Below are 12,503 nucleotides of genomic sequence, written 5' to 3' on the forward strand. Positions count from 1 at the left end.
CAATGACTCGGGCATTCTTCCTAGTTAGACGCGGAGACCCGAGACCGAGGGACAGACGGGCGGACCCCCTCCTCCCCTCCCTCCCCCCGCGGAACGAGGGCCCCGTCCCCGCGGCCTGTGCGCATGCGCGATGGGGCTGTGAAGCTTTGGCTGCCCTTCCGCGGCCTCTGTTGTTTTCTCGGGGGCTCAGTGGGGTGGACGGTCTGTGCCGGGGCAGGACATGCCAGCAAATTGCATCACTTCTGCCTGGGTGACCGAGGACAATGACATGCCATATGCCAGCGGCAGGAAATGAATGGGGCTCATTACGCCGGCACTGGGCGCTGCAGCCGTCAGTCCTCAGAGGCTGCGGGAGGAGGGCGGCGGGCAGGGGAGGGGCGGCGGGCAGGGGAGGGGCGGCGGGCAGGGCCGAGCGAGGGCTGCGGACCGGCTGCAGCAGGGCAGGGAGGGGAGGGGTGCCGGCAGGGCCGAGCGAGGGCTGCGGGAGGAGGCCCTGCCCCTGCACTCCGGGAAGGTCAGCCGCAGACACGTCCGCACCCGCTGCCCCTGCGCCGAGGAAGCAGAGAACGACACCGCGCAGCGCCGCGCCCCCGGCCCGCACAGCCCGGCGGCCCAAACGGAGCCCGCCCGGGCCTGCCCAACGGCCACCCAGGCCCGCGGCTGCTCCGCAGCCACCACGCAGCGCGGCGGAGCCCGAGGCCGGCCGCGGCGCACCCCGTCTCCGAGCGGGAACCCGGCGCGCGGTCCCGGCCGAGGGGCCATGCCCTGCGCACGGGACAGGCCACCCAGCGCCCGTCGGCCGAGGGGCCGCCCCGGGCCGCGTCCCCACCTCGGTCTTCGGCCGGCCCCGGCCCCGGCGGTCACGGTCGCTCGCGCCCCACAGAGCCGGCGCCGCGGACACGCTCGCGGCTCAGGCGACCCTCGCAGCGACGGCCGCGCGGGCCGGGCGGGAGGGCACCGGGTGCGTGAGGTCCGCCCTCGCCGCCTGGGGACGCGCGCCGCGGGGCTTCGTCGGGAGAAGCAGCTGCAGCTGCTCCCGTCGGCGCGGCCTCCCGGCCCCCGCCCCCGGCCAGCGGAGCGCGGCGCTGCTGCTGCCCGGACTCCGGGAGCCCGCGGGCTCGTCGGAGCGGGTCCGGCCGAGGCACGCGCGAGGGCGGCCGCTGCTCCTGCCCGGCGCCCCGCCGCCCCCGAGGCCGCCCCCGAGCCTGGCGGACCGGCCGCTCCGAGAGTCCCGACAAAGTCGTCGTCATCTTGAAGCCCGACCGCACGTCCCCGCCTCGTCGTGGACGGGGAGGCCCAGAGCTGTGCCGCCGCAGTGCGTCGCGGGCCCCTGACGGCCCGGCCTCGAGTCCCCGCGTGCGAAGAACACGCGGCGCTCCCTGCAGTCGGTGCCCCGCTCCGCGCGGTCCCCGCTCGCCTCCCCCACCCCTGCTCCGCCCTGAAGCTCCGTCTGCTGCCGTCCGTGGTCTCTCGTGGTTCATTTCCCGCGTCGGTCCCCTTCATTCCCCATGTCCCCTCGTGTCCCCCACGCGATTCTCCCTGTGACGACCCTGTGACGGTCGACTGACTTCACTCGGGGCGCTCGGCCCGATCTCCAGCCCGTCCGCGCGGGCGCAGAGCTCGGGTGTTCATCCTTGGACGGCTGCGAGGACTCCGCGCTGCATGTGGACCACGTCTTCCTCGCTCATTCCGCTGCTGAAGGGTATCTCGGCTCTCTCCGCCGATGGCTTTTGTGGACACAAGCCAAAGCTTTTTGTGGCTTTTCTGGCCCTTCTTTTCACAACATCTGTATCCTTGGGGTAAACACCCACGAGTGCAACGGCAGGGTCATGGGGAAGCTCTATTTTTTATTTCCTAAGGAATCTCCACACTGTTCTCCAAACTGGCTGCACCCACTTGCATTCCCACCAACAGCGTAGGAGGGTTCCCCTTCCTCCACACCCTCTCCAACACTTGTTTTTGGGGTTTCTTTTGTTTCTTTGCTTCCCTTGTTAATTTTGGCCATTCTGACTGGTGGAAGGTGGTATCTCAAACTGGTTTTGATTTGAATTTTCCTGATGGCTAAGGATGATGAACATTTTTTTCATGTGTCTGTTAGTCGTCTTTTGTAAGTCTTCTTTAGAAAAGTGTCTGTGTCTTCTGCCCATTTTTTAGTGTGATTTTCTGTTTTTTGAGTGTTGAGTTTGAGGAGTTCTTTATAGCTATTAGATATCAGCCTTTTACCTGTAGTGTTATTTGCAAATTTCATCTCCAATTTGTAGGTTGTCTCTTTGTTTTGTTGACTGTTTCCTTTTCTGTGCAGAACTTTTTATCTTGATGAAGTCCCAAAAGTTCATTTTCACTTTTGTTTCCTTGGCCTTTGAAGACGTGTCTTTAAAAAAATTGCTGTGGCCAATATCAAAGACATTACTGCCTATGTTTTCCTTGAGGATTTTGATGGATTCCTGCTCACGTTAAGGTCTTTCATCCATTTCGTGTTTATCTTTGTGTACGGTGTCAGGGAGCAGTCGAGCTTCATTCTTCTGTATGTAGCTGTCCAGTTTTCCTAACACCATTTATTGAATAGACTATCTTTTTTCCATTGGATATTTTTTCCTGTTTTGTCATAGATTATTTCACTATAGAGTTGAGGGTCCATATCTGGACTCTCTATTCTTTTCCACTGGTCTCCGTGTCTTGTTTTTATGCCAGTACCATGCTGTCTTGGTTATCATAGCTTTAAAATATAGCTTGAAATCAGACAATGTGATGCCTCCAACTTTGTTTTTCTTTTTCAACACTTCCTTAGTGATTCAAGGTCTTTTCTGGTTCCATACAAATTATGCAGTGATTTCATGACTTACACCACCTTCCTCACCAGAATAACCAATGCCTGCCCCTTTGCTCAGTCTCAATGCTGCAGGGCTGTATGGAAGGAAGAAAAGAAAAGATACATGGGCTGGTTCTTCAAATGACCATGCCCTGCTACTGACATCAAAAAAAAAAAAAAAAATCACCATGGAATCAGATTGACATGGATTTGGATCCAGTTGTGGATCTTATAAACCTACTCTTGCATTAACAAGGTATCTTGGCTTTCAAAGCCTCAGTTTATGCAGCTGGACATAATGATAGTGTCCATCGATTGGAACTGTTGTATGGACTTGGTAGGATGGTGTCCACAGAGGTGTGGCAGCGAACACCACTATCAGCCCGAGGACTGCAGTTGTGTCTGAGCTTCCCAAGGTACACACTCTTACTTCAGGATTCCAGAGGGCCTCTAGACTGCCCTGAGACATGTAATTGGCCCATTTTAGATATTTCATAGATGTGATAAATGCATGTCTCCATTATGAATACAAACATTTATAGAGTAAATTGCATGTTGCTGTTGGGTTTCATACTCATTTTTTTTAAGAATCTGGCTTCACGTTTGTTCAAGTCCAATCCTTTTGGACTTTTCCTTTTGATGTAATCACAGCAATCTGTAAGCCACATGCATTGATTGGTCCAGAATTCAGTAGTGAAACCATTCTGTTCTCACTATAGAGGAACTCACAGCTTTGCAGTGGAGACACCAATTTAAATCGATGAGTGATGTCATACGATAGATAACCTTATTTGGAGTGGAGTGATACCACATAGGCTAAAAGGAAGGAGTGGTCGATTGATCCCGAGACATTGAAGTTTGGGTGAAGTGACATTTACTCATCTGGAAATAAAGAGCATACTAAATAATAAGGACAAAAGAACTGGGACATGAGAAAAGACGTAGTTTGGAGAATTGTCAAAAGTTCTGTAGAATGAAGTATCCTGTGAAGACCAAGATGGAGAGATAACTAGCACTGAAATGAAGAAAAGTCTGTGGTACAACATACGTATAATTATCAATACTACAGTTGATTTAAAGGTGTGGAGGAAAAAAATTGTGAGATTGACTTTTTCAAAATATGAGCCCTTTAGCCACATACAAGAGAATTAAAGCCAGAGGAATAAGTTGTAAATAATCTTATAATGTCTTAGTAAGTAAAAAATAACAATGATGAGGAAAGGGAATGAGGAGGAAGGGAAACACCGGAAGAGAGTCAGTAGCAGAACATACACATCAGTTACAAGTGCAAGTAGCAAAAGGAAGCAAGTCAAGAACCACCAGCTCCTGGCTTTGATCCAGCGGTGAATGGAGGTGACATTCGTTCAGATAGCAAAACCAGAGGAGAAGCAGATTGGTGAGTATGTGCATGTGTACTTGTGTGCATGTGTGTACATGTGTATGCATGTAATGATGACTGTGTGCATGTGTGTGAGCAGGAAAGTGTGCATGTGTGAGCTCATGGCAGTTTGAGAGGGAGAGTATGAACTCTGTTAAAGGTGTCCATTAAGCAAATTCAGAGTTGAGAATAAAGATGCAGTTTTGACTAGAACTCCAGAGCTGGATAAGATTACTGCATAAAGTAAGAAAAGAAAAGGAAAGGAAAGGAAAGGAAAGGAAAGGAAAGGAAAGGAAAGGAAAGGAAAGGAAAGGAAAAAGAGGCTGGAAAACATTTTAGTGTGTCCTGAAAAGAAATCAGTGTTCCCAGATCCTAACTGGAGAACTCCACAGAAATACCAGGATATGAGTGATACCAGACCACAAGGCAGAAATTTTCAAAGGAAACTTTTGGGACCTGGTTATATGACTCTTATGTCTCTTACCCAGATGGAGGTTATAAAAGGGACTGGAAACAGATTTGGAAAGGATTTTGTGAGGACTTTTTTTTTTTAACAACCATGTTTGTAAGGAATGGAGTGGGAACTGCTTGCTCCTTCAACTCAGAGTCGATGGGAAGTGTCTTCATCAAGACCACTAAAAAAAAAAAAAATGCTATTTCATTTTGTCTTTTTTTTTTTAAGATTTTATTTATTTGTCAGAGAGAGAGAGAGTGCGCGCGCACAGGCAGACAGAGTGGCAGGCAGAGAGAGAGAGAGAGAGAGAAGCAGGCTCCCTGCCAACCAAGAACCCCGATGTGGGACTCAATCCCAGGACACTGGGATCATGACCCAAGCTGAAGGCAGCCACTTAACCAACTGAGCCACCCATGCGTCCCTCATTTTGTCTTTTAAGAAGAAATTGTGATGTTGGTTAAGGAATGGATGGTGAAGTTTTCAAAACTTACTAGTGAAAAAAAAAAGAATGACCAACTAGAAAATGAGAAAAACACAGGAGAAGACATTTCACTGGAGAACGTACAGGTAGCAAGCAAGCATGTGAAGAGATGCGCGGCATCACCAGCCGGCAGGGAGAGCCCACTGCACACGCTAGAAAGACTCACACACAAAACCAGTGACCACCTCAGTACAAGCAAGCATGTGAAGAAACTGGATCACTCAAGTACTGCTGGTGGGAAGGCAAATTTGGCAGTTTCTCGGACGTCTAAACTAGACTTCCCCTATGACCCCACCATGGCTCTTATGGGCCTTTACCCCCAGAGAAGTGACAACTTACAAACATCTGTACCCAAGTGTTCATAGCAGCTTCATTTCTAAGCCAAAAACTGGAAACACCCGAAATGTCCCTCAGAGGGTGACTTGTCGAGTAGATGGTGGCCCTTCAGACCACAGACTCTTACCTCACAGAAACCTGGTGTGCTCTGGGTTCGCCCAGCATGGGTGGATCTCCAGAGAGTCGTGCTGCAAGAAAAAAGCTAGTCCCACAGTACCATTTCCCATATACGCCCTCTTGAAATGAGGAGGTTGTAAAGATGCATAAAAGATTAGAGGCAGACCCTGTGCAAGCAGCTCTGGAGGGCAAGGGCTGAGCTGCAGTGGGATGGGTCCATTCTTCTCTCCGTTGTAGGTGACACACACCTACAGACCTGGTAAAATTGTGTGGGACTGAACCGCACAAGCGTGCAAAATGCATGTGCACACGTGCACACGCAGCTGTGTGTGCACATGCGAAACAGGTAGAATCTGGCAAGAACTGGGGGATCGCATCAGTGTCCGCTCCAGGTCGCGGGGCTGCTCTGCACTTGCACGAGAGGTGTCTTTGGGGGTAACTGAGCACAGGGAACGTGGAATGCCTCTGTAGAATTTCTTACAACTGCACAGTTATCTCAGAATTAAAAGTTTGCAAAATAGAGCATTTTTGTAGTTTTCAAATTAAAACCACAATCATTAAGCTATAATTGATTAAATAACTATGTGTTATAGACTTTTATTATAAAATTCCATTTGGTGGATGAGTCATAAAGATTTTAACATAATGAAACCTAACAACTGTGTATTTCTATAAAACACAAAGCAGGGATTTGACTAGAATTTGCAGTGAGTTTAAGAAAGAAATGTCAAATTAAACTTGATAAGGGTTAAAATACATGATTAAGTCTTTTTTGTAAGATAGAACCGAATTTTACATAGATACTTTTGGATATTTGACTATTAAGAGCTGTCTACCTTCTGCTTGGTGTTTGATACCTTTGTGATTTGCATGCAGTTTTTATTTCTGTTTAAGATTTTATTTATTTATTTGACAGAGATCACAAGTAGGCAGAGAGGCAGGCAGAGAGAGCAGGGGGGAAGCAGCTCCCCGCTGAGCAGAGAGCCCGATGTGGGACTCGATCCCAGGACCCTGAGATCATGACCTGAGCCGAAGGCAGAGAGGCTTTAACCCACTGAGCCACCCAGGCACCCCTCATACAGTTTTCATTTTGTGCTGAAAAAAAAAAAGCTAGATAAGTTCATAGTTTCAGCAGTTCCCAGCACAGCCCTGCCTTCCTTGTAGTTAGGTCTTAGAGGCGACTCCCACCGGCCTCGGAGTCATGCCCTAACATAGGGAAGCACTAGAGAGGTCTGAAGGCAAGAAGGTAACTCTAAAAAAACCAAAGGTGAGTGACTAAGTTCTGAAATACAATTATTAAGTGACTATAAAAGTTCCGAGTAAAATGAAAAACTGTTAAAATATTATTATAAAGCGATGTCAAATTTCAAAAGTAGATTTGACTTGGATGATGTTTCGTGTCAGAAAAACCGAGCACTAGAACCACACAGGCTCCGCCCAACGTCCTGGGCACTTGGCTCTTCCCAGGCCGTGGCGAACCCGCTGGGCTCCCTAGAGAGCACTCTGTGGGCTCACGATGCCGAGGCCTCCCGGTGAGGTATTTGTGCTAACGAGGTGCTGCTTTCATCGTGCCGCAGAGTTTGCAAGTCTCCAGTAGCTTCAGTTCCTTGAAGAGCTTCGGCTGTTACTCCAGCCCAGGAGCGCTCCGGGAACTCCAAGCTCGGTATTGGGCGAGGAAGGCTCAGACTTTTCACACCCCGTCTGCCGGACCAGCTACGATGTCGGAGGAACAGCAAGGCAGCCCTGCCGTCTGGAGGGGTGCTCCTCATCGGTGCCGTGGTCATCCGGAAGACACGCAGCAGGTCGGGAAGAGTCCCTGAGGGGTTCCTGAGCTGAGGGCCAGGGTCTGGGAGCCCCAGCGTCCCGACTTGGGTGAAGCGTCTGGAGGGCGAGGTCTGATCACTCTGCAGGAAGCCACCTGCTAAGGACAGGACGGGCTGACAACAGGCTCTCCCAAAGCAGGGTTTTGCTCTATTTTGCTTTATGTCCTTCACTGGCATGGGAGCTCTGCTTTTATTAACAACCATGTGTATGCCCTATGCAAATCCCTCAGGGATCATTTTTCTCCAGTTGTGGCTTCTCACGATGGTGATAGTCCCTGGCTGAACCCACTGCTGAATCCAAGATCCTCTGCGCGGATAGCCTCTCCGGCCCATCTTCTTCACCCTCGGACATGCGCACCTGCTTCTCCCACCATAAGACGGGGTGTGGGGCCTTGAACATGAGTACCCCTGCACGTTGTGGATGGCTGTCAATAAGCAGACACTGGAAGTCTGAGGACGTCTGTTGCACACAGCGCCTCACGGGGAAAATGAAAGCCTCACTTGGAGTAATAGGAGCGGCTAAGTGTCCGAAGCCTGTGATCCCACACATGACCCCACACCCTTCCTTGTGTGCCACAAGTCAACCCAATCCTCAAAACGCACGCTCTGCAAATCATCGCACTCACGCCTTCCCGTCTGAGGAGCAGCAAGGTCTGTAGTTACGGAAGTCTGACAACCACCTTGAAGATTAAAGGGAGTTTATACTTAAAACAATTTAAAACAACAACTAGTTTCTGTTCAGAATGAACAGACTTCCCTGAAATGCTTCTGCCCCTCAGTGGGGACTTTTTTTCCCAATAAATAGCCGGTTAGTGCATGAAGTCAGCTTGCAGGCCATCTGTGTTCCAGGGGGACGATGACAGGGAAATGGGTTTACCGTAGGCCAGGCTGCTCCCTCCACCGGTGCCAGCCATCCCGACCAGGGCCCAGTGTGCTGGCACCATGTCAGGGGCCTACATCCCTCATGGTGGCCTCCCAGAACGCAGCTTGTGGCGGATCTCTTATGTAAAACAAACTCAACCAACCAGTAGTTTTTGCAATTAACACAAAGTATGAATTTGAAATTAATGCCTCTGCTCATTTTTTTCTCTAGGTTGCACATGGAAAATCAAGACCTTCGGCTTGTGCTGTGCTAAGAAAAAGTGTGCCATCGTTAAAAACAATGACTAGAAGATCTATTTACTAGTATTGAAAAGCCAGTATTAACTTAAAATGCTATTTTTGCGTCAAAATGGTCGAGCATTCTGTGAACAGTAATACATGTCATGACAATAATATAGGAATATTATTAATATTAATTATATGTAATTATAATAATAATTAGAATTAGCACATCAAACGAAATCAGTTACTTGGAGCCACACACATCATGCGTTAACTACCTCACCCCTCCCCGGTCTGTCATCCTCACTCCTACTGTCCCCGCTCTGCAGCCCACTTTGGCCGTGCCTGCCAACAGCGCTCTACGTGAGGACGGACACAGGTGCAGAATGGAGAAGAAGCCCATCGCCTTGCTGGCCAGCCGGGGGCGACTGCTGAAGGAGAAGATCGTCCTGTGGCACAAGCGATGTTTGGGTACTCTTGAGATGTTCACTGTCCCGTTTCCAAAGCCTCGGTTACTAACCTGTCCAGGTTACTGACCAGTGGTGTTTACCTACCAGAGACGGGATTTCTAGCGTTGTCTTCATGAGGCATTCTCCAAAAGGAGCTACAGCGGCAACTGGAAATCATGAACTTTGGGGAACAAATGGCGCGCGCTGGTGTTGGGGAGAGACTGCGCACATGCTGCAATGCCCCTGGTGAGCAGCCCCGTGACGGGGACGCACCTGCTTGGTGTGACGTGCTGTGCTGCCAGGAAACCCCTCCACAGGTGAACAGGCAGAGGCATCACCGATGGGAGCCTGGCTCTGGGGATGTTGACTCTGTTCTGTCGCTGATAGGCTTGGGCAAGTCACTCACCCTCTTCAGCCAGTTTCCTCATCGGCAAAGAGGGTCTGCTACCTCTCCTCGCACATCTGCAGCAAGCAACAAATGAGCTCTTGCTTGTGAGGCACCAAGAAAGCTCCTGGAGCTCAGTCATGTTAGCTAGTAACCCCCTTAAAATAACCTCCAACTAGACTTTAAAACACGGCTTCTAGGGCATTGGAAAGGAACGCTCCGTGAGATCTGGATGGCAGGTCCTCCATGTTCCACTGAACCTGAAGACACGGTGGCAGCCGGCCGGGCAAAGCGGAGGAGAGCCGGCCCCTGCGGGAAGTCACCGCCAGCGTGCCACCTTCATAGCCTGGTCCTCCGCAGCGTCTCCGTGTTAGTCCCTGGTCAGCGGCATGTGTCCGCTCATGGAGCCGCACAGACCACGAGTTGGAGTCAGAAGCAGCTCGAGAGACCCAGATTCTTGCCACCGCTACTTGGGAGAACTCCTGTAGACTCCTTAATCTCATGACCCCATTCTTCTTGTAAGAAAATTTATAAAATGTCCTTGTGGAGTGTGACTCTTATCAAAAAATGTGCATAAAGTGTCAAGATTCAAGCGCTAATTGGGTACCCTGCAAATGCTCCTTCCTCCTAACCACACCCAGAAGGGGGACTTCGGGGAAGAGTCAGTCCTGTCTGTCACATCACAGAAAGCCTGTCTACTTTGAGCAAACCTGCAGAATGTTGGTCCCAGTGATGTCCACGTCGTGATCCCCGAACCTGCGGACGGCAAGGCAGATTAGGGCTGCAGCTGGAATTAAGCATGCTAATCAGATGACCTTAAAATAGGGAAGTTATCCTGGATTATCGATCATGGTGGGCGGCCAACAGTGCACGGGTCCCTCGGTGAGGACAGGAAGGAAGGAGGGACTCCGTCAGAGAGACGCCACGTGAGAGAGGACCCGCCGTTGCTGGCCGTGAGGAGGGAGGGCCCGAGGTGAGGACCGCGGCGCCCACGGAGCCGGGAGCTGAGCAGCGGATCTGCCCCACACATCCAGAAGGAACCAACCCAGCAGCCACCCTCACTGTGACCTGGGACTCCCCGCAGACCTCTGAACTGTGGACGTGTAAAGCAATAAGCCCCATGGCAGTAAGCCATGGACACCACGTGATCTGCTGCAGCAGACACAGGAAGCTCCCGCGGCAAGAGGACCCCTGCAGGTGCATTGTTGCTCTGGGTGAAGCTCTGGCCATCCCTTCATGAACTTCAAGGACCCCCCAGCAGGCACCTGCAGGGCACCTGGGTTCCTGCGAGGATGGGCAGGAAGAGGCTTGGTCGGGAGAAGACATGAGGACTCGAGGGCTCTGGGGACCGCAGCTAGCCGGGCAGCAGGGCCAGGAGCAGAATGGAGAGGCAGGAGGAGGAGCAGGCGCCTTTGCGTGGCACGAGGTCCAGAGCTCAGAGCCCAGCGACAAGCAAGCTCTGTGTCCTGGCCATGAGCGGCTGGGAAGGCATGTCTGTGTCTGACGGAGGCGTCACCCCTGCCTCTGGCCCGGAGCTCCCTGCCCTGTGCTGCGGACTGTCCTGACTGAGCAGAAGAGGCTTCGTGGGCTCTCCCGCTGCCAGGGCGCCGTGGGTCACGCAGCCATATGTCCCAATGGACACGTACTTGCGCTCCGTGTGCTCTGGAGAGACGACCAGAGAGCCCGCGGCACGGGTGCCTGGGTAATGTCGTGCTGGACTCGTGGAACTCGTGATCAGCTAGATGTAGAAGTCTGACGGCGCGGGCAGAGGCACAGGCCATCCGGGAGAAAGCGGTGCCGACTGCCCGGCCTGGAGGCTCATCAGCCTCTCTCACGGTGGCCCCGGCAGCAGGCCTGGGAGGCCTGGGGAGCAGGGGGAGGAGGCAAGAGGAGGAGGAACAGGGGCTGTGGGACACAGGCAAGGCCACAGGGAGGCCCAGAAGAACCAGGACAAGACAAGGAGGGGACTCTGGGGGCTGAGGGACCGTGAAACTTGTCAACTGCCACGGGAGTCTCTATTTGCATAATATTTTAGACAGAAATTACATGTTTCAAGAGCACAAAATTGCATGAAATTCTACCATATTCATGGAAAATTGAAGACTGGAAATGCAGAAACGCCTACGCCTTCTCTTCCCACTCTCTGTGTGACAAGCCGCTCGTCTCTGCCCAGCCCCGACCCAGACCTGTTCCCTGCTGTGGCCAGAATCCCTTGGGAAAATTGTTTTCTTTTCTGCCTTTAGGTCACTTGGTGACAAACTTAGTGGCAGAAGAGGACAGAGGCTGTGCGAGCAGGACGTGGCCCAAGTCCACGACGGCCGAAGGGACAGCAGGCTCCTGGGGACCCTCTCCGGGGCTGGAGGTGGGCTCTGGGCAGTCCGCGCAGGCTCTGTGCGCTGGGGACCCAGTCAGTGCCTGGTCCTCAGAACTCTGTGGCCACCCACGCTTGGCACGCGTCACGGACAGAGCCCACAGCGGAGCAAAGCTCCGTGGAACTCAGACCATTCTTTCTGGCTCTGCACAAAGGGCATCCGAGACGTTTCTGGGACACTGGGCTCTCCTAGCAACGAGGCAGCTGTGTCCACGCGGGCTGGGCAATTCACTCCACCCAGCAGACTCACTGCAAGGGCCTGCCCAGAATGGTGCCCTCAGAGCCACAGCCCACGGGCTGGAGGGTAAGACAGAGGGAAGACCGTGTAGCCGTCCAGTCTCCCGCCACAAGGAGGAAGCGGAAGGTAGGCCTGCTGTCATTTGTTTCCCAGATAATTACTGTCTAGGGGAGTGAAGTTCCCCAAACGCAGGCGTGTGTCTGGCCGTCTGAAACAGCGCGTCACAGATGAGCATGGCACGTGGCCAGTTCTCAGCAACCCCGAGTGCGGGGGGCCAGGTCAGGGCACAGCAGCCCTGCCCTGTCAGGACCACTGGTGTGTCCCAGCCGTGGCTGCCCAGATGCCCGAAGTGCCTGTGCCTCAAACTCCAGAGCCTGGCCAGGAAATGGAGACCTTCTGTTGCTGGAAGGTTCTCTGGCTGCTATGCCAGCCAGCAGGTTAAGTGAGGCCAAGGGTTGGCAGCAGCACAGCCTTGTCCACACCATCCCCAGCCCGTAGCCCAGGAGTCAGCCTCACTCCCCAGGAAGCCAGCCCTGTGGGCGACACTCGGGTGCAGGC

At 52.6% G+C, this 12,503-nt stretch overlaps 1 protein-coding gene across 1 annotated transcript; it reads left to right on the top strand.

Annotated features, from left to right (window-relative positions):
• Positions 1-295: 295 nt before the first annotated feature.
• LOC123393421 (skin secretory protein xP2-like) lies at positions 296-1,255 on the top strand. Its single transcript, XM_045085293.1, has one exon. It carries the CDS (start codon positions 296-298, stop codon positions 1,253-1,255), a length of 960 nt encoding a protein of 319 aa, XP_044941228.1.
• The last annotated feature ends 11,248 nt before the right edge of the window (positions 1,256-12,503 follow it).

This window comes from Mustela putorius, unplaced genomic scaffold, assembly GCF_011764305.1.
Source record: "Mustela putorius furo isolate JIRA1106 unplaced genomic scaffold, ASM1176430v1.1 tig00000835_pilon_pilon_pilon, whole genome shotgun sequence".
NCBI lineage: Eukaryota > Metazoa > Chordata > Mammalia > Carnivora > Mustelidae > Mustela > Mustela putorius.

What these genes read in the sequence shown, in the direction of transcription:
- LOC123393421 (XM_045085293.1), top strand. Translation starts at nt 296, where the DNA reads ATGGGGCTCATTACGCCGGCACTGGGCGCTGCAGCCGTCAGTCCTCAG.